Raw genomic sequence first — 20,478 nt, 5'->3', positions numbered from 1 at the left:
ACCAGCTAGCTGCACGGCAAACCCTGCCAGCAAAAGCGGCCAGTGTGGCACGGGAAACCCCGATGATCCGCCCGCTGCCCCCGAGGGCGCCGCAGTGCCCATCACTGCGTGGTGGTGGCTTCTTTGTGAGAACAGCGGCACTCACAGCGGCACTCACAGCGGCTTCTTCCAGGACACATTCCGCGTGCAGTGTTGTCTTGCCACACCCACCTAGTCAACTCGCACCCCGCCTCCCGCCTCCTATTTCAGCTTGCTACAGCAGCAGCAGCCCCCAGACCCGAAATCGCCCGTGCTTGCGAAAGTTGCCCACAAAGCTGAGAGATCTGAAGGCAAGAACAGAGACAGACAGGAAGACAGAAAGAGACATAAAGAGAGACAAAGAGGGAGACAGAGACAGAGACAGAGACAGAGGCAGAGACAGAAAAACAGAGGCAGAGACAGAGAAACAGAGGCAGAGACAGAGGCAGAGACAGAAACAGAGACAGAAACAGAGGCAGAGACAGATGTGACAGAGAGAGAGAGAGAGAGAGAGAGAGAGAGAGAGAGAGAGAGAGAGAGAGAGAGAGAGAGAGAGAGCAGCACACAAAAACAATTTCACAGGTTTTTTTGATTTTATTTTTGGAGAGAGTTTGTGTGGAGCATCTTTGTGGTGAGTCGAGAGAGGGCAGTCGGGCTGTGTCGGTGAGCGTGGATATTGATGCCTGCTTCGTTCGGGGAGAGGGGGGGGGCTGGCTTAAAGGCGAATGAATAAACAAGTATTGTCTTTGCTTTATGTTGCAGATTGGACTTCCCACCGCACAGCCACTATGCCGGACATTCAACATGTTGTGGTCATCGCCATCCGATCGGATGTGCCCGACGCCCAGCGCGAGACTGCGCTCAAGGCTCTCCGCGCGCTCCGCACGCAGCTCCCCCACGTCATCAAGAGCCTTCGTGTCGAGCCCATCGCCAGGTACGATTCATTTTTCCGTGGAAAGTCTTTTGGCAAACGCCTCTACTTTCCCTCGCCAAGCTGATATTACGCATTTATCGCGACCAATGTAGCAACCTCTATCCGGGATTTGACGATCGCTCGGGCCACTACACCCACATGCTCGTGTCAACTTTTGCCAATGCACAGGATTTGAGCACCTATAACTCGGTGCGTGCATCCTTCATCTGTTTTGCCCAACTCTTGCTGGACATTGGACGTGCTGGCTGCTTCTTTTTGCCTCACTCCCTCTGCTTGTATTGCCATCACATTGCTTAGAGTCCCGAGCACTTGAATGCTTTGGCTTTGGTTCGCCCAAGTATGTTTGAAGCAGAACAAATGCTCTCTGCCCTCCCTCCTCCCCCCTTTCCTGGGCTTCTTCCTCCTGTTCTCTGGTCAATCTGACGCCCTCCAACACACACTCACACGCTCTTGCCGTTGGATATGACCATCACTCATAGTCCTGGCCAAGGAAGATCCCATTGTGGCTGCGGACATTGTGGCCAGCCACAACTTTGACAAGCCCTGGTGGCCAAGTATGTCATGGTGCCTTTTGTGTGCGCCAAACTACTGCTTGAACGTGGAAGCACCACGCGGTTCTTGCTTGCTTGGTTTTTCAGGCGCCTGGCCAGCGCTGACCCACCCTCCGCTTGTGTCTCCGCAGCTCTTGCCGGCGTTTTTGGCGGTATCGTGGTTGGCTCCATCATCACGGCTGCTCTGATCAAGACTGCCTAAGCCTCACAAATTTGGCAGAAACCGACGTTTCTTTTTCACTTCTCGTCCCTTTATACCATCATGTTGTTGTTGTCCACTTTTCCCGCCTCGTCCGGCATCTCTGTTTTATCAACTGCTCAATTGCACAGCAGCTGGTGCCAATTCCATCATTTGCGTCTCAGACGCAGGTTCTAGCCTGCTCGGTAGTCATCCTCTTGTTCCTTCCTGCAATCATTTGGGTTTGCCGACCGTGATGGGGGATTCTAGCTCGGCCATCTTGATTACGGCGCAGAAGAATGACGTCGCCCCTATCTCCGCCATAGCCACGCCACTTTTCATGAGCCTCAGCTTCGAGTCCTTGGCCTCGGCTTCTCGATAAATGAAGACCCGAGCTGCAATTCCAAACTCACCTGATCATGCCGCAGACTGACAAGTCGTTGCTCGTGGTGCCCTGAGGGCGCTGCCGCTGCCGCTGCCGCTGCCCGTACCTCGGAACCTCTTTGGCCGCCACGGTGTGATGTAGCCATGTTGCGGAAACCAAACGCATTGTAAGGCCAAGCTTGGGCAACGTCGGATGAGAGGGTTTGAAAGCTCTGGCCAACGGGCGCCTGGAATAGCGACTGGGAGCAAGTCGGGAGAAGTGTTGAAGGCTTGGGCTCGGAGAGATGATCGGGCAACTCTAGCTTGGCCTCGCTCGATTGCTGTCGCGCTAAAATAAGTTCAATAGCATCAAGCTGTTCAGCGTTGTCGAGGGGCTTGGCCAAATTGAAGGCGTCTAGCCACCACGACACAGGCATGAATAAAAAACATGAGCGTGACAACCGCCAGGCACGAACATCAAGCCATCGCAGAGTGGACGGGTTGTACTCCTGTTGGCACTTGCCCTTATACCTTGAGCATGTTCGATGGGCCCTGTTGAATGACCGCTATGGTTTTTCATTGTACACGCCGGCGTACATCGCCGACCATTGTCCACATGATCATTCCATCCCGCACCTGAAACAAATCAGCATGAAGGGATCCACGATGCACACGCTTGCGTGTGAGAAGGTTGGATCATGCCGTCTCCTGCCTTGGACGTTCCAAAGTGACCTCAGACGCACAGACGCGTGGACGGACAGGTAGACGTACTGCCAAGACACAACCCCAACTCGGCAGGTTGACCGGTCTTCGCTTCAAGCTCGCGCGCATGCCCCATCAGGTGGGCCTTTGATGCACCAGATCAGCCGGCCAGCCAGGACATGAGTCCAATCCACGCAACTAACAAGCATTCAACGCAGGATTGCAGCGGCGACTGGCTGACGCACCGGGTATGCCGATGTTGGAACAGCCTCATCACAGATATAGCAGGCAAAGGGTCGCGACTGCCCAGCAGCCATGATGACTTGTGACACCTGACCCCCCTCGAAATATGATGACAAAATGTTTCGATTCTTTCTTTTTTGTTCCTAACGTTATTGTTGCTTCACCTCCACCCCTTTGGTTTGGTTTGGTGATCACAATGGCACTGTCGAACGAGACTGGGATAGTTGGCAGTTCGATTGCACCAGAATACCAAGGGGAAAGGAGACCGCACTCAAGAAGAGCCAGATCGTTCCCAGCGCCCAATAAGCCCTTGGACCCGAGATTTGAGGGTATGTGAATCTTCGCGGTGTGGCTTGAGCCACGTTCGTGGTGCCACATCGAGCATGCCACCAATAATTTCCTATTCTCAAGCGATACACAAAGAACGTGAGAGAGACCCAAGGAGCAGTAGAAGAGAGAGGTCAAGGGACTGGGCCTGCTGCGAGATACATAAAAGCACGACTCACGGCGCCAAAGTACTCTGGGAACAGCTCCTCGTCCTCCACGACGTGTGCAAAGCCACGATCAGGACTAAAAGCTACGTAAAAGTAGGGAAATCCTTTGGGAACGGCACGATAAATTCCGCCCTCCCGCACATCTACCAGCTTCTTGTTCTGCGACCATTGAGCGTCGCTCTCCAAGATGGCTTTCTAAATTATTTTCATCCCCAAACGTTAAAGCGCCAAATGGGGCACCTCATGGCGTGAGATGCACAAGAAGCGTTGCCGTCGCACCGGCCGCGCCATCGATATGGCGATATGGGCGTGCACAAACCTTGAAGAACATGGGCGCCATGGTCGCATCGTCAAAAGAAAGTGGAACACAATGCAAGACAGTATGCCGCTGTTTGTGTAGACGCATGGAGCACTCGAAGAAGACCACATCTTTCTTTTCCGGGGCAAACATGGCCACCACTCGCCGTTGCAGGGCCTAGTAGCACAGAGGAAAAGAATCACCGGAGCAAACCATTCAAAAATGAGGTGAGAACTGGCTGGAATCAAAAAAAAAAAAAAAAAAAAAAAAAAAAAAAAATCTTTCCTTTCCCACTTCGTCCCCGAGCATTGCCCTCTCTAATTCATCCTGGCATCGATCAAAGAGAACTTACTCGTAACTCTTCACGCTCATCCTCTTCAAGCTCAGTCAGACCAGTAACGTGTCGGATCGGAACCAAGACACAGTGGGTAGAAACGAGCGCCCCTCTTTCCGGGACCATCAAGATCATCTAGACATGGCAATGGAGCCAAGTAAGACCAGATTGCTTCCCTGCACAAGGTAAGGTTGGCCAGCAAAGCGCATTACTTTGGTGCCCATGTGAGCCACAAGATTCTTGCGGAAGCGAGGCGCGTCCAGGCAGTAATGACAAGACTCGAGCGTTTTTTGCTGTCGGTGATAGTCTGTTTCAGGTCAGAGCACAGCAATCAAGTAAGTGTTGCTTCGCGGTTGACCAGCGCAACGCAGAAGCAAAGCAGGGATTGGAAACGGATCTGGGCGTGCCACAGACCTCGAACGGCGCGCTGACGGTCCTTCTGCTCACGCCGCTCACGGCTTTGCCCCTTGGCAGCCTGGTCCACAAATGCATCATCAACGGTGTAGTCCTCGCTGTCCAGACCGCGACCGTGTGTTCCAATGGTGCGCATGGCAGCGGCATCTTGGTCATCGTCCAGGCCTAGGCGTTCGCGTTGCAAGAGGTCCTGTACATTCTGACCCATGCTATCATCGGCAAAATATTGGTGCCGAGTGCCCTCGCGATCGTGTGTGGGCACCTGAAGGACAAGCCATGTGATGCAATGAGCTAGCCCACTTTGCACACTAAGCGGCAAAATGGCCAACCCTAAGCAACAAGGTGGGAGGGAACGGGCAGAGGCGACTGTACTGACTGTGCGAGATTTATGGCGTTTTGCTGGCATGACTGCTTCCAAATTGACGTTGGCAGGCATGACCATGCCTCGGCGGGTGGTGGTGGTTAGCACGGCCACCTCTGCTTCTTGACCGTCTGCACCTGACATCTCCGCGCCTGAGCGCTCACTACTGCGCTTTGTAGCATGCCCAGTGCGACCACGCTCACGGCCACGTTGATTGCCTGCTTGAGCCCCGCGGGGGCCGGTCTGACTACGGCGTGCCCGCGCCGCCTCTAACCGGGCCTTGAGGCGTGCCACATCCTCCTACATGTCACCAGCAGCACATACGACGCGAGTGAGTGACACCGCCCGTGTGTGTGTGTGTGTGTGTGTGGGCGAAGGGGGGGGGGGGGTTTCAGAGGACAAAACTTGCACCAATCAGAGTTGCGTGGCATAGAAGGACCATACCTCATCACCCATGATTTCTGCCTGCATGAGCTCGGCTGCCATTTCATTCAAGGCTGCATCCGATGGTGGTGGCGAGCCCGAACGCCCAGCTTCGTCTTCCCCTTCAGACTCGCTGGCTGATGGCGACGGCGGAGCTCCCCTTGCCGAGGATGGCGGCATGCTTCGAACACCAGTCGACGGCGATGGATCATTGGAAACAAACTTGGATCGGATAAACTGGCTCTGGCTCGCGGCACTCGACCAGCCCGAGTTGCTGGCACTGGGTCGCAAGAGTCCAGAGGTTGACTCGCGAACACTCGACGCGTACTGCGAAGACGCGTTTGCAGCATCAACATCTCCTTTGTCTGTGGTAGACCCGGCGGCCGCCTTTCCGCTTAGCCGAGCACGCCAACTGGGCACTGCACCGCCCTCCTTGGCCCGATCGGCCTGTCCACCCCCAACGGAGGCCATGTGGTCGAAAGAAGGATTTAGCTCCAAAGCTTGTCGGCGTCGAGCTACCTCCTACGGGGGAAGACGGGCATGAATGTGGACTCAGGCACAAGAAGGGCCTTTTGATGATCAGACAAACCCACCTCCTTGGCAGCTTGTGAGGCCTCGAGGCGCCGCTCTGCCTTGGCAGCCTGTTCGTGCATGAAAACGTGTGGCCTGTCAGCCTGGCACACTGGAAGCGCGTTGCCACAGCCCAGGTGTCAATCTGTCGCGCGCCCACGACATACCCGGATATCGCGCACGGAGGTGCCAGCAAGCAAGGCAAAGGGGTCTGCATCTTGGCCGCGATCACTAAAGGTCATCCACGACTCGCGATTGGCATCCAAACGCCCAGGTTCCATCGGGTCCTTTTTCTTCTCCGAATCTGACCCAGCCTCAACCCAATCATCGGAATCACCATCGCTCTCTTCCTGTAGCCATGTGAAAAAAAAAAGAAAAAGGCCAAACAAAACAGCGTGGGTTAGTTTGCCCCACGCTGCACAAGATGACAGGCCTCGGGTACCGTTCACCTACCTTGTCGGCATGTCGATGTTTGCTCTTTTTTTTGTGCTTGGACTTGTGTTCGGATTTGTGCTTCTTCTTCTTCTTCTTTCGTTCTTGATCGCCCTCCTGTGCACAAAAAGCGGTCGGTCCAGAATTTCAAGCATCGAGCTGGAGTGAGGCCAGGGTTCGTCGGCGCGGCAGCGTGCAAAGCATAATATCGCAGCGAGCCTTGGTGTTGGCTGTTCAATGGACTGTGGTGTATACATCAGCCAACTATGCACCGTGCCTTACCGCATCCAAATGGCGTAGCGCGGGATTGTCCCAAGCCTGTTACCAGCAGCATAGAGGTGGTACGTCGCAGGGGTCGAGGCAGAAAAGCAATGAGACAAAGCGAGAGCTCTTCTTTGGGCCCTGGGCCGCCTGCACAATGTGACATCATGTAGGAGCTCCACTGGCTACACTCACCGCTTCCTCTTTAGCACGATGCTGACGACGCTCGTGCTGTCTAGCCTCCTGCGTTGTGTTGCCAGCATGATCGTGCCCAGACAATCCACAGTAACTTCAGTCACGAGACAAACAACGGGGGAGTGCAACGACGCTCAGTCCCTTAGAAGCCAGTTCACGCACATGTGCTAAGATGGTTTCACGCGCCCGCCGCCGCTCTTCGCGCTCGAAGCGGCTCTGGTCGCCTGACACAAAGCCCAGCTCATCCATGCTGCGACGTTTTTTGAAAAAGCTGGTTTTTGCTCTCGCGCTCTCTCTATTTTAAAGTAAAAAGTATAACAATCTTAAATTTAAATATCTGCAATCGAGCGCAAACGTGTCGAAACGACAGGAGCAGATCAAGCAGAGTAGTGTTCGAATTCCATCTGTTCGCAATAAAATAATCTACAAGGTGACGTCCAGGACAACCAAGCTCAACACACCAGACTGACAGAAGCAGAGTCACTGGCATTCACAACTCGCTTTCCACCTCCAAATCCATAGAGGCAAGCAGCGCCTCGGTGAATGGATTATGCTGAAAGCCTGGCATTGAGCTCATTTGTACGGTCAAAGTGCGTTCCACACGACTTGCTGCTGGGCGTTGGCTCGGATCGACGTGCCACATTTTGCTGACGAGGTGAGCCAAGCTTTCGGGAAACTGGCTGAGGCTGAGTCTCGCATCCGTATTGAGCATTTCGATAATCATCTGCAGTGTGCGTGCTCCGTACGGAGTTTTTCCTTCATTATAAATCTAGTGCACACGTTATGCCGTGAGAAACACTCGCAGCGGGCAAGGCTAGCTTGTTCTGCCACGAAGAAAAATGGGTCCCCAGGCACGCACCTCCCACAGCGTCACACCAAGGGACCAGATGTCTGAGGCAAACGTGAAATTGCCGCGTCGCAACGCTTCCGGTGACAGCCATCTGTTCACCAAATCAAATGTGGTGAGCCAAGCACTGCCCAAGAGGATTGGAGATGATCTAAAAAAACTGGCCAGACACAACTCAGCAGCACTACGAACCGAAACGGCATGTCGTCGAGCTGTGCTGTTTTGTAATAGTCGTGGTCCTTGGACAAGTAACGGCTCACTAAGCTCGGCACATGCAATCCAGGACCCGTCAAAGGAAAGTCTGCCGCTCTAACCCTTGACGTGCCAATTTTCGAGGAAAGATGTTCAAACTTACAACCGAAATCGCCCAGCTTTGCCAATGGTACGGCGTGAGTACGCCGAAACAACAAGACATTACGGCTGGCGAGATCACGGTGGACCAGGTCGCAGTCGTGGACGTGTCGCAGTCCAGATGTTATCTGAACCGCCAGCTCCACCTACGTCATACCGGCAGGTCCCATCGGTGAGTCGTAAATGGGAGCGAGAAGTTTTGAAGTCGGCCACACTTTGCTACGCCACGTGTGTCACCTTGCGCATTGCCAGTTTCTCATAGTACCTTGGCATCATCTGAAAGCGAACCCGCTTGTTGACGAAGATAAGATCGCAAATCACCCAGATCTGCCAGCTCGAGAACCAACCCTATCGGAACGCTGTGGAATGTACGGCACAGCTGCTGTGAATGCAACAGACCACCCACAGGACCGATTTTCATTCCCTCGGGACGATTCGCCACATTCATTCCCTCGGGACGATTCGCCACATACCTGTCGTCGACAACCGCCAACAGGCGCACCACGTGGGTGTGGTCACAGGCCGTGTGTAGCAGCGCCGCTTCCATCATGACGGCCTTGTAATCCATGGCCTAATTGGCGACCGAGCATGTACATGTCAAGTGTTAGAATGAGTCTTTAAACACCTGGCTGCATGCATCAGGGTCCCAGCCCAGGCGGTGCCTCCGATGAGGAAAGAACAAACCTCAACAGCATCAAAAGTCTTTAAGGCTACAACGCTGGCATGATTAAATTGCTCGCGGTGGCGGACGACAGTTGCCTAAGCACACATCTCATGAGCAAAGGACGTCCTTAAAAATGAAATAAAATAAAAAACACGCTATTCCAACGACTGGCACCACAGTACTTACCTTAAACACAGTGCCAAAGTTTCCGGCACCCAGGGGAGCTTTGATGGCCAAGCAGCTCCTGCCACACCCCCACAAAAAACGGTTATTGAGTCAAGGCCAATGTCCAACAAAAAAAGACTAAGAGATACATTCATGGTACCTTGAAACCATATTCATAGGCCGTCCTCTGCCAGCAGAAGAAGACTTATGCCGTGTGCGCTGCCGTGTGTCTTTTTGAAACTGCCAAAGGCACATTTCGATCTGCTGGGCAGACGACATGGGCACAGTGTCTACAAACGCCGAGTGACCGACTTGGTTCTGACCCAACGGCGTGCGACGATGCCGAAGTCGCCACAACACGGCTCCAACGAGCAGGACGATGCAACAAAGCGAAGGAACAAGCACTGCCAGCATAATTGATGGTGCCTTGGATGTCGTGGAGTGGAGAGCAGCACCCTCTTGCGCCTGAGTGGTAGTCGAGACCAAGTCTTCACTTGGCGTTGGCAACCTATCAAACAAGCAGCCGCTATCAACAAACCGTCGACTGCAGAGGCCAAAACAGCGCGATTGGGCGGTAGGTTTACGCAGACGCACTCGCTTGTTGTAACAGCACGGGCAATGGTGGACATGGTGGGATAGGTGATAGGCGACGACGACGACGACGACGACGGTAGAAGCGGCTGTGTTGTGGAAGTTGATAGTAGGGAGAATGAGGCAGTTGTTGCAATGGATGGCAAAAATGTCGGATCTGTGGATTGTCTGGTTGAAGACAGTGCCGACGTGGTCATTGTCGTTGTCGTGGTGGTCGTGATGGTCTTGGTCGTCGTGGTCGTTGTCGTGGTCGTTGTTGTCGTGGTGGTCGTCGTGGTAGTCGTCGTGGTAGTCGTTGGCAAGACTGTTGTTGTTGCCTGTGTCGTTGTCACGGAGTGGCTACCATCCGAGAAAGAAATCAAATACAGTTAGTAACCCACACACACGCGCGCACACACACATTCTCACTCACAGTTGCACAAACTTTATCTCACTGCGGTACTCACCAGGGACTGGCCAGCCAACGAATGCCATAGCGATGGTAATCAGGAACAATAATGTCCACAAATCCGTTTCCAGTCAAGTCAACCGCCGCCGTGCTAGCAGCAGAACCATCGTAGAGTTGCATGGGCGCTGCAAAAGCACCGCCGCCGATATTTTCAAATAAAATGACGTTTCCGGGTACCAAGCTGGTGGTGATTAAATCCAAGTCGCCATCTTTGTCGAAATCAACGACGGTGAGAGCGTAAAAGCCATTACCATTGGCAATCTCGGTACGGGTCGCATCATAGGAATCATTTCCAAGATTGCGGTGCCAGAATAAAATTTGGTCTGCTGGGGCTGTGATGACGACGTCCAAAAGGCCATCTCCATCCAAATCAACGGCCTCAGCATTTTGAGCATAGACTAGCTGACTGGTAATACCCTCAGTGGTTGCTTCAAACACGCCTTGGCCCTGGTTGCGTAGGACCTGGACTGGATTGACACCTTGGGCGGCAATGAGCACGTCCAGGTCGCCGTCTCCATCAAGGTCTACAGCACGGAGCGCGCGCACCCCGTGGCTATATACCAGGCGGTGCGGCGGGCTAAAAGTTCCATTGCCAATGTTGGGAAACCAGAGGATGGTCTGAGCATAATGGCCGAAACACAGAATGTCCAAGTCACCGTCTTGATCCAAGTCAGCCAAATTCAACGCGACAGCCCCATCAATCGCCTCGCTGATGCGCAATCGACCAGTGAACCGTCCTCCTCCCAAATTGCGGTAAAGGTAGACGCCATCCAACAAGTAACTTGTCACCAAAATGTCGGTAAGCCCATCACCATCCATGTCACCGGCCTCGATATTCTGTGCACCTAGCAGGGTATCAAGATATACCTTGCGCTCATCAAACTGTCCGACTCCGAGGTTACGGCTCCACCCCACGCTGTGTTGGATTTCGCTGATCCAAGCTACATCCATGTTGCCATCCCCATCAATATCTGCAGGTGCAAGCCCGGTGATGGACTGCGCGCGGCCATCCGAGTAAACATCTCGACCAAAGCTAAGCAGGGTAGTCACAAATACAAAGGAGAACACCTGGCTTTGACCAGCTGCAACAATGTCTGGGTGACCATCGTTCGAAATATCCGCTACGACCAACGCGCGGGCTTGCGCCAAGGAAGAAGACAGCACCAGCCGTGAGGCAAACTGCCTGTGTGGCTGGTTGGCTCCGAGGTTAATGAAAAAGGAAATGATATTATCCAATGTGCTAACTATCACCAAATCCAGGTCGCCATCGTTGTCGAGATCGGTCAAAGAAAGGCTCCGTGGACCAAGCACTTGGGTATCAATGATGGACTCTGGGGCGAAAATGCCATCACCAAGGTTGGCAAACCAGCTCGCGACGTAATTGTTGAGGGAGATGGAAACGAGGTCTGGCAAGCCATCGCCATTGACATCTCCAGCCACGACCCCAGTAGCACCATTGTAGCCAGAGATGACCAAATTTTGTAGAGGCGAAAAGCGGCCTCCACCCACATTGCGGTACCATGCAACTGTGTCATCACCATAATGTGCCGCAACCACATCGACCGTGCCGTCGCCATTCAAGTCTGCCATGGCAAGAGTGTACGTGATGGCTGAGTTGTTTGCAACGAATTTGGGTCTTGGGTCGAACGTGGCGTTACCCCAGTTTCGATACCATGCAATGAAGCTTGCTGTCTCACTGGCTCCAACAATGTCAATGTGCCCGTCGTTGTCCATATCGGCAACCCCAAAGGTTGAGGGCCCTGGCATAGAGCCGAGGACCAAAGGGCCGTCTGGAAACGTCCCGCCACCAGCGTTTCGCAGCCAACCGAGAATGTTGGCATCAAGTGCACTAAAGACCACATCCAAGTCGCCATCCTTATCCAGGTCCAACAATTCAACCTTGTTTACGCCGTACGCGGATGACAGCAAGGGCCGAAATGTATCAGAAAACGTGCCAGAACCCAACCCTTCGTACCAGCCAAGCTGGTTGTTGGAGGCACTGCACGTGATCAAGTCTGGCTGACCGTTGCCATCGAGATCGCCCGCGGCCAGACCCAAAACCCCGGAAACATCATTGCTGTACCCAAGCGTATAGATGGGTGAAGGTCCGATTCCACGCGCCCAGATGACGCTATTTTCGTTCTTGGAAACCACCAAGAAATCATGAAGGTCATCGTCGTCCATGTCACCCACAAGCAAGGCGTCGACGGAAGCCACAGATGCGCGCAGCGGTAAACGGAGGCTGAACTGACGTGGACCATCAGACAAGCGACCTGTGTTGTGAACCCGAGTCAGAGCATGTGCGGTGGATCTGCCATAAAACACGTCAGGAGCATCGCCATCCTTCATGGCCGCAATGGCCATGGCAGACAGATTAGGAACGCTGCTTGCAATAAAACGGCGCGTGTCTGGAAACTTGGCTGTACCATCGTTTCGATACCAAACAATCAGGTCCTCGCCTGCGTTGAGACTGACGACATCGACGTGGCCGTCCTGGTCCATGTCTGCCGCTGCCAGCGCGCGTACGCCAACTGCATTGGAGCTGATGGTGTTTGCCTGAAACGCGCCAGCCCCATTGTTGCGATACCACATGACGACATTGGTATCCAAACGCGCGGCGACAATGTCCATCGCCCCATCTCCATCAAGGTCGGCGAGAGCAACGTTGCGAACATTTGCCGTAGAGGTCGCCTCACTCACGGCCCGTGCAGAGTTCGCCGGGAAGTGGCCCGTGCCATCATTTCGATGCCAAGCAACGGCCCCCGTGCCATCACGAGCAGAGATGATGTCGGCGTAGCCGTCGCCATCCAAGTCTGCACAAGCTATAGCGTGTAGATTGGTAAGACCGGTTGCTGCACTCTCAGGCTGGCTGGCAAAGCTACCATTTCCTTGGTTATAAAAGACAACAATGCTGTCATCCCCAGCATTGGCGCTCACAACATCCAAGAGTCCGTCCTTGTCCAGATCATGCGCTAACATGGCCACGACGCCGTGCGCGGCCGTGGTGATGGTATTAATGATGGAGGAAAATGTACCATCACCAGTGTTGCGCTGCCAAAAGATCAGGCTGTCGCCCTCACCTGCGATAAGCAAATCATTCAAGCCATCGCCATCGAGATCAGCAAAGAGGCTTTCCACCGGACCTCGCACTGCCTTGTACATCGTGTTCAATTTCCAGTCGTCGTGGGGACAGGCGTCGCTCTCATCACCACGCACGACATGGAGCGCAATACAGGCAAAAGCAAGGCCCCAAGCCCATGCCTGACTGTGCATGACGACAATGGGGGGGAGGAGGGGGGAGTCCTGCCGCCCCTGCCGGTTGCGGGTGAGAAGTAAATGGCGGTCAACTCCCCTCCACAATTGACACCTGCACCAACAGGCAAGCAAGCATGATGACCCAGGTCAGATGTGCACTCTAAACGCAAAAGCACAAACGAGCCTGTCACCCAAACCCACCCGAAAGCTGCACAAGCCTACGCCATCTCCTCTTGCTCCTCTATCTCCGTCGTGTCGCCTCGCCTTGCAACAAGAAAAAGAAAAAAAAAGTCTAGATGCACTTTGACCCTAGACATGACGACCGCATTGATGACAAAATGACAGGTCACACGTAACACTCGTGGTCGTGCGTGATACACTTTGGACACTGAAATCCCATCATTGCAGACTTTGTTGTGCTTAACGTATGTTGTAAACACTTGGCCGCCGCCTGTAAGCATGCATGCAATCCCGCTTGACTTTACTCTCACCCCCTGCCACGCTCTGAACCGCTCAAGGTCGCCTGCCCACCTGCTCTGCCCTCTGGTTTTTGTTCGCAAGTCCATCTCTGTGAAATTCATCCCTCTCAAACTCTCTTTCTCCTTCAAACTCTCAACTCTCTCCCCTCTCAAACTCTTCCCCCTCTCAAACTCTCTCCCCTCTCAAACTCTCTCCTCTCTCAAACTCTCTCTCAAACTCTCTCTCTCTCTCTCTCACGTACTCTCAAATCTCTCGCAAATCTCTCTCTAATCTTTCCAATCCTCACTCACTCTCTGATGTCTGCAATCCAACGCTGCACTGAGGTCTGACGTGTTGACGTTGTTCTACTGCAACAGCTGGGCGGTGCTTGGGCCGACGCCTCCGCCGCGGATTGCACTCATCCAATGCTTACACATCCGCATGTACGTTTGATGGGTGTATATGTGAGATAGGGTAACACGGTCTGCCACCGTTGTCCATCCATCCATCCACCTGCCTCTCCTCCCGAGTCACCTTTTTTTTTTCTGCCCGATGGACTGAGACACAGCTTGCTGCTTACCCGCAGAATCGCAATCACCCTGGACGCCCGCGCGCTTTGCCCGTCAACTGAGGAGACCGGCACCATGTCAAGCAGCCAAGAGGTCGCCTATGCCCCACCTGCCCATGCCCAGGTACGACAAGTTCAACTACCATTTGGCCGTTCTTGATTGCTTTCACAATGTCTGGCCTCACCGACCTGCCCCCGCTGCCTTCCTTCCTTCCTTCGGTTTGCAATCTCGATCGCAAAGACGACAAAGCAAATGGCCGAGGCAATGGTGCGCCTAACTGAGCGAGTCAACACGATGGAAGATCAGGTCTCAACTGCGGCCCGCGCCACCGCACCTCTCGCCCACTGACCCCCCATACGAGCCCCTTCACCGCGTACGTGTTGCTCATGATCTTGCGCCCTTGCTCACTGGCTGCCCTGCAGATGGCACGCATGGAAGAGTCAATGGATGATATCCGACTCCTTCTGCGCTCGCTTGTGCGTCAAAACCACGACGAGCCTAGCACACCAAAGGCCATGCCCAAAACAAAAACTGTGGAAGAAGACAACAACATGTGCTAAGGCTTCTCTCCTCCTGGAAATGCACAGCGTCGAATGCTGTCGTGGTTCGGCGTGCTTCTGAGAAGCGCTAGCCCCTCCCTCCCTCCCTTGACTCAAACTCCGTATCTGAATAACAATATAGAATTCGCGCCAACGGTCGCAAACAGCCCCTGCCCTGCCAATCTAGTTGGCTTGCTGTGGCTGCGCAACGCTGAACCCAGGATATATTATTATAGTATACCCCAGGGCCCCACCACAAGCGCACTTGCCTGCGCAACTGAGGTGGACCAACGCGTGAATAATTGAAAGGAGTATCTACTGGTTGAAGCTCAAACAACTACCGTAAAGCGGCAAACTGTGGGGCACACAACTCAATTCTCATCTAGGAGACAGGGGAAGTACCAACCCCGAAGAGATACGATAGCAACATGACGTAGGGCAAGCTAGATGTCCCTACGCAGCTATAGCCGCACTTTGACACAGCACAAATGTACACGTTAATGAAGAAGAAAACAAGAACGATAATCAATCTCTTATTGACGCGGAAGAAGCGGGAACAGGGGCATGGCCGGATAGTCAAAAGGACGCACAGCACAGCCTAAACACACAACAAAAACACGCTATGGTGCTGCTTTTTTTTTATGCAGCCACCTCTGTGGTTTTGGCCTTATCCGGTGAAGGTTGATCCGCAGACACGGGCACGTTATCCGAGGCAGGCACGTCCCTGACATTGTGAACAGACAGGACGGGCACGCATACCGTGAGTTCCCAAGCTGGTGCAGCTCAGCGAGGCACCCATTCTTCTACAAAAAGCATGTGTGTAGCCAAAAGGCGAATTCTGTGGTTGTTGAGCTTACCCTGCAGGCGCCGTCCACTTGGCCTTCTCCTCGCTGCTCATCCCCTTCCAGATTTCACCCGCCTTCTTTGCCAACTCCTTGACGCTGAGACCCGGGTGGGCCTTGATCATTTCCTAAGCATCCACCACCGCCAGGTCAACCAAACGCGCCAGAATGAGTAAAGACTTTCAGCCACAATGACAAAAAAAGTTTCATCAAGATGGGTTGTGCGCCAACTCATGACCGACCTTGCGATTGGCTTGAAGCCAGAGCATATACCCAGACATTTTGCGCTTGGGTTTGTCCTTATCCGTGGCAGTCACTTTGGTCGCCTTGGTGGTGAATGACTTGGGGCGGAACCCTCCCCCGAGGGGCGTAGCGGGCGATGGCGTCACAGGCTCGGCCACCTTGGCCACTACGGAGTGCATACCCAACCCCCACCACACGGTAAGAGCTCACCCAATTGCGAGAGCATACGTAGCCCCCAAGCTTGCAAGCTCGACTCGAAGATGGGATTGAAAGACTTACCCTTGGCAGCCGGCTCATCCCCAGTCTCTGCTGTCATGTCTGCATCGCTCTGCTCGGTCTGGCTCGGTCGGCGCTCCTTCACGGGAGATTGCTTCCGTGCAAAGGGATTTACCGCCTTTGGTCGGCTTAACGTCTTGGGGGCCGTAGGATTGGCCGGCGTCAGTGCCGGTGCGGGGCGTAGTCGCTCGGTCATGCTGGGCGTGGCAGCTTCCGATGCACCTTGATCCGTCACGTCTGCCTCCATCTCGGCCTCAGCGGCACTGCCATGGCGACGCTGCGGTGTCGGTGCGGAGCTCGCGGGTTGATGGGACGGAGCAGCGCGTAGCGGCAAAGCGCGTTCACGGCGCAACGTGCGACGACGCTCCAAGATGGATTCTTCTAGTGCCTGCTTAGCCAAGAGCATACGCTCAGCCAATTGAGGCATCTGCAGTCCCACCAGGTAAATCGTGATGAGTGGATGCAAGATGTTAACGCGCCACCTACACGAATTCAACCACAACCACTGTAAGTGGCACGCACCTTGCCCTTCACAGCCAGTTTGACGGCCAACTCAACGCTGGCTGGCACTTGTAGAAACGTAGTCAAATCCAGGGCTCGAGCAGCCCGCTTTGACTGAACGCTACGGCTAATGGCAGCCAAGATATCCTGGTCGAGGCGCCGCTGAGCCGCTACAATTTCTAGGGCATCCTCGCGGTTTAACTCTGCAGCCGACCCACAAACAGCACCAGAGGTTGGTCAAATCCGCAGAATGTGGGCAAGGCAATCACAAAGGTGACGGAGCTTGAGTGAAAAATATTGTCGCAAGCCAAGCCGTACCATCAAGGCCCTCGTGGTCAATGGTATGCTCCAGCAAGAGCCGCGAACGCAAAAACGACTCTTCGCGAGCCGCTGTCTCCGGCAAACAGACCAGTGGCAGCTGCAGGGGCACGGTGCTGATGGCTGGCTTGGGCAAAACCTTGGGGAACGTCTCGCCGCCACGGCACACAACGCACAGCAGTTCGTCTCTGGTAAAGCCGACGGGCCAGTAATAGTCCAATTGCTCCCGCTATGCACATGAACGAGCCATCCAGCACCAGTCAGTACTTGTAATAAATGCAAGGCAAATCGCGTGGCGGGGAAAAAACCGTGGCTCAACAGGAATGATGAAACAAATCGGGAAGTGGGCCGTCATGAGCTGCATCAAAGCTTAACTCACCTCAGAGCGCAGCGACTTGAACTCAGCCACCGGGGTCCACAGACCATCCCACCCTGTCACCGGGAATGACAAAGAAGCACATCGGGCATGCTGTGAGGTGTGAGCCGGTACGACTCGGTCTCCTTGACATGCTGTTCCTCATCATTCACGGGCGGCAAGAACAGAAAGCACACGTACGTGCCACGAGGACGCGCATGACCTCCTCCGAGTCGATGGTCGCGGGCAAACCATTGTCACCAAAACCAATCCAGGAAAGCGCTGCACCTGCCGACAATGGCAGGCTGTTTTGTGACTCAACCTTATGCTTGTCGACGTTGACGAGCATGGTAGCCATCTTTTGGTCTCCGTTGGCACCCATGCCATCATGGTATGCCTACCAGCCAAGCGCACGCCGGAAAAAAAAAACATCAAGATTCCAAAAAAGCGTAAGAGTGCGAGAAAGCTTGCGCCCACCCAGAGGGGTATGAGCGAGAAAAGGCCACGTACGATAAGAAGCTTATCGTCCAACGCCGCCATGGAGACCACGGGGCCAGGCAATGCAAAGACGTGTCGCGCCACGCCGTAGCTTGAATAAATGCGCACGTAGCGCTTGCTGGTGGCGGCCGCTACAAAGGGTGCTTCACCGCAGCCGGTAGCCACAACCTGCGGCAAGCGAGAAGTGTCGAGAGGACGGCGGCTGAGATGATGGATTTTGGCAAGATTCTAAAGACATGTGCTGCACCCACCTCAATCTCCTCTCCCTCGGGAAAAAATAGCTGCCAGGTCTCGTCTGAAGCCCAAGTTGTCAGGTTGCGGCAAAACAACACACTAAGTAGGCCCAATACAAACGCAAACCAGCCTTGTGAGTCCTGATAGGCGATACGCTCGTGTTGCCTGGGCCAGTCTGGCTGCTCAAGCCTGTGGAAGAGCAGGAACACGATGAATTCCAAAGAAAAATACACAGACCTGGGGTGATCACGAGTATCGCCTTCATCTGGAGTGTGGGATTCAGCGGCCAGCACAAGGCAGTGCTCGCTGAGCGTCCCCATGGTGAAGCCAAAATGATCCACGAGGCGCACGGGGCGGTGGGTATTGGTGTCATGAAACTCCACATCAACGGCCGATGTGACTTCTTCTTGCCGACTGCAAACACGAACGGCACGCGTGAGCTCAACGACTCTGATCTTTCAAAATCGAAAGATTCGACAACAATGGGATGGAACAAGGAAAACAACAAACCTCGTGATGATGCCCACGTTGTTCCACACCAGGAAGCGTTTGCTCTGATCAAGGGGGGACGAAGATGGTTGAAAGGGGGCCTGCTGCTCGACCAGGGGCATGGTACCATATGTGGGCTGCTGCGCTTCCTCTTCAGCTGCATAGTCATGAGGCATTTCTGATGTCTGTAGGCACCGTACATGACGGAAGCCAGCGCAAGTGACGCGACGAGAGTGGTGGTGATGAAGATGAGAGGTGACAGATGAACGTAAAGGCTTGGTCATGCAAACGATCTGCTACGCACCATGATGCCATCATCCTCGTCGTCGCTGTCCACAAGCTGCGCCCGGCGGGATCGCTTGAGGACCACCTTCTTGGGCACATCATCATCGGCAAACAAGTCGTTGACAGCTGCACAGACATCACCGGGCAGGACACAAATTGAGCGATGCAAGAATGATGCGCTCCGATCGACAACGAGATGGCACAGGCTAGAGAGAAGGGGAGCGTCGCAACGTACCAGTCATGCGCTGCTCTTGTGCAGCAAGGGCTTCGGCTTCCTTCACCTGCTCTTCCGTGAGCTTGGCCTTGATTGAGTCGCGCACAGGCTTGCGCCACAGCGAGACGCATCCATGGGCGTCTTCAAGGAGGAACGTGCGAAACAAGTGAGTCGTGAGCGCAGTGCCACGGCGAGTCACAGCAGGAGCAGTGCGCCAAGACCATGAGATGCGTACCAGCGTAAGCCAGGGTCTCTTCGGTGGGATGCCAGAAAAGGGACGTGACGCAGGTCGCGTTGGGATGACGAAAGCGAGCCAGACTCTGCTTGCTGGCCACTTCCCAAATCAGAATGACGCCGTCAATGCCTGCACTTGCCAGGTATACGTCATCGTTGGACCATTGCAAGGTGGAGACGTTGCTCTCGTGCCCCAGCTCCTTGAGAGCGTATTGAAATTCGAGTTGGCGATTGTAGATCTGAACTGTCTTGTCGATGGCCACGGCCAACATCTTGCCACTGTGGCTAAATTGAAGAGTAAACATGCCATGTTGCTCCCTGTTCAAGGTACACGAGTGAGGGCACGCACACAATGAGATGGGGATCAGAAGGGAAGCAAGATGGAAATGCCGCTGTGAGTGCCTACGCACGGGTCAAGACCGCCGCGAATGATCGGAAGAGCCAAGCTTTCTTCCTCAATGGAACCGCTCTCAATGTCCCAGAGCTTGAGCGCGCCATCTTCGCCAGCTGATGCCTGCGCAAACGGTTTCACGGATGGCCACGTCAGAAGAATTAGTCAGAGGAGTGTAAAAAACCAGGGGCTGCATCATACGGTTGCCGGGGTTTCTGCCGAGTTCGAGACGGCCTACCAAGTAAACCATCTCTGGATCAAAAGCCAGGGCGCGCACGGCTCCAGAGTGGCCAGACAGCGTCTTGTAGGAGTGGTCGCTCAGTTGCACGATACGAATATCCATATCTCTGCATCCGGTCAACAAGATTAGTTGTGGCCCAAGACAAAACGACAAGAAATGCATCCATGGGGGAAGAGACAAGCAGGAAATTAGCCACGTACTCGCCAGCAGCGGCACAAACAGTCGCGGTACGGTTGAGAGCGGTGGCAAAGACAGGGCTGCTGAACCGGCTCAGCAAAGCATCAAACTGGTTTTCAGTCTTGCTCATGTTGTACAAGCGGCACATGTGATCCTCGCCGCCCACTACCAGGCGGTCATTCTAAATCACGCGCGTACAACCAGGTCAACAGGAGCAATGCCAGATAACCATTCGCGTGCGTGCGAAAAGGGGGACTTCAGCCAAACAGCGACGGGGGTGTCGACTGGTGCGCTTGCCTTGAAAGCCATGCAATTGATCCCTGAGCTCTCCTTGTTGTCCTCGATCACAACGGGGTTGTCATCCTGGAGATTCTTGAGAATGTTGATGCAGCCGTTCTCACCGGCCGTCACCAAACGGCTGGAAGGGTCGGCATCAAAAATGACGAGGGTGAGCTGATCAGCAAGCTACGGGGGGGGGGGGGGGGGGGGGGGGGGGCCCAACAAAAAAAAGGGGGGGGCAA

At 54.2% G+C, this 20,478-nt stretch overlaps 4 protein-coding genes across 4 annotated transcripts in view; 1 reads left to right on the top strand and 3 right to left on the bottom strand.

Annotated features, from left to right (window-relative positions):
- The first annotated feature begins 633 nt into the window (after positions 1 to 633).
- Positions 634 to 1,843, top strand: MONBRDRAFT_31516 (uncharacterized protein). Its single transcript, XM_001743899.1, has 6 exons — positions 634 to 649; positions 781 to 952; positions 1,045 to 1,141; positions 1,250 to 1,289; positions 1,432 to 1,506; positions 1,635 to 1,843. The coding sequence occupies exons 2-6, from the start codon at positions 807 to 809 to the stop codon at positions 1,703 to 1,705; spliced, it is 429 nt and encodes a 142-aa protein (XP_001743951.1). The 5' UTR covers positions 634 to 649; positions 781 to 806; the 3' UTR covers positions 1,706 to 1,843.
- Positions 1,844 to 3,329: 1,486 nt separating this feature from the next.
- Positions 3,330 to 4,794, bottom strand: MONBRDRAFT_1359 (uncharacterized protein; the record flags this gene model as incomplete). Its single annotated transcript, XM_001743657.1, has 6 exons — positions 3,330 to 3,389; positions 3,496 to 3,678; positions 3,803 to 3,958; positions 4,134 to 4,250; positions 4,328 to 4,422; positions 4,530 to 4,794. Coding segments are annotated over 6 exons (876 nt in total), but the record flags the coding sequence as incomplete, so codon positions are not given.
- Positions 4,795 to 9,835: 5,041 nt separating this feature from the next.
- MONBRDRAFT_31515 (uncharacterized protein) lies at positions 9,836 to 13,352 on the bottom strand (the record flags this gene model as incomplete). Its single annotated transcript, XM_001743656.1, has 2 exons — positions 13,294 to 13,352; positions 9,836 to 13,204 (listed from the first exon to the last, which is right to left on the bottom strand). A coding segment is annotated over exon 2 (3,273 nt), but the record flags the coding sequence as incomplete, so codon positions are not given.
- A 1,946-nt stretch (positions 13,353 to 15,298) lies between these two features.
- Positions 15,299 to 20,478, bottom strand: part of MONBRDRAFT_23531 (uncharacterized protein) — a gene marked incomplete at both ends in the record, with an annotated part of 5,407 nt that continues 227 nt past the window's right edge. Inside the window, 19 exons of the mRNA XM_001743655.1 lie at positions 15,299 to 15,383; positions 15,517 to 15,629; positions 15,744 to 15,910; positions 16,024 to 16,447; positions 16,543 to 16,724; positions 16,840 to 17,068; positions 17,219 to 17,271; positions 17,396 to 17,591; positions 17,705 to 17,860; positions 17,944 to 18,115; positions 18,164 to 18,340; positions 18,437 to 18,600; positions 18,720 to 18,826; positions 18,936 to 19,055; positions 19,150 to 19,466; positions 19,559 to 19,662; positions 19,778 to 19,886; positions 19,981 to 20,138; positions 20,243 to 20,375. Of these exons, the coding sequence (XP_001743707.1) occupies positions 15,299 to 15,383; positions 15,517 to 15,629; positions 15,744 to 15,910; positions 16,024 to 16,447; positions 16,543 to 16,724; positions 16,840 to 17,068; positions 17,219 to 17,271; positions 17,396 to 17,591; positions 17,705 to 17,860; positions 17,944 to 18,115; positions 18,164 to 18,340; positions 18,437 to 18,600; positions 18,720 to 18,826; positions 18,936 to 19,055; positions 19,150 to 19,466; positions 19,559 to 19,662; positions 19,778 to 19,886; positions 19,981 to 20,138; positions 20,243 to 20,375 (3,166 nt within the window). The remainder of the gene's footprint in view (positions 15,384 to 15,516; positions 15,630 to 15,743; positions 15,911 to 16,023; positions 16,448 to 16,542; positions 16,725 to 16,839; positions 17,069 to 17,218; positions 17,272 to 17,395; positions 17,592 to 17,704; positions 17,861 to 17,943; positions 18,116 to 18,163; positions 18,341 to 18,436; positions 18,601 to 18,719; positions 18,827 to 18,935; positions 19,056 to 19,149; positions 19,467 to 19,558; positions 19,663 to 19,777; positions 19,887 to 19,980; positions 20,139 to 20,242; positions 20,376 to 20,478) is intronic.

This window comes from Monosiga brevicollis, genomic scaffold (assembly GCF_000002865.3).
Source record: "Monosiga brevicollis MX1 MONBRscaffold_4 genomic scaffold, whole genome shotgun sequence".
In the NCBI taxonomy this organism is placed as follows: domain Eukaryota; class Choanoflagellata; order Craspedida; family Salpingoecidae; genus Monosiga; species Monosiga brevicollis.
The sequence above is the reverse complement of the archived record's forward strand: the minus strand, read 5'-3'. Positions and strand labels throughout refer to the sequence as shown.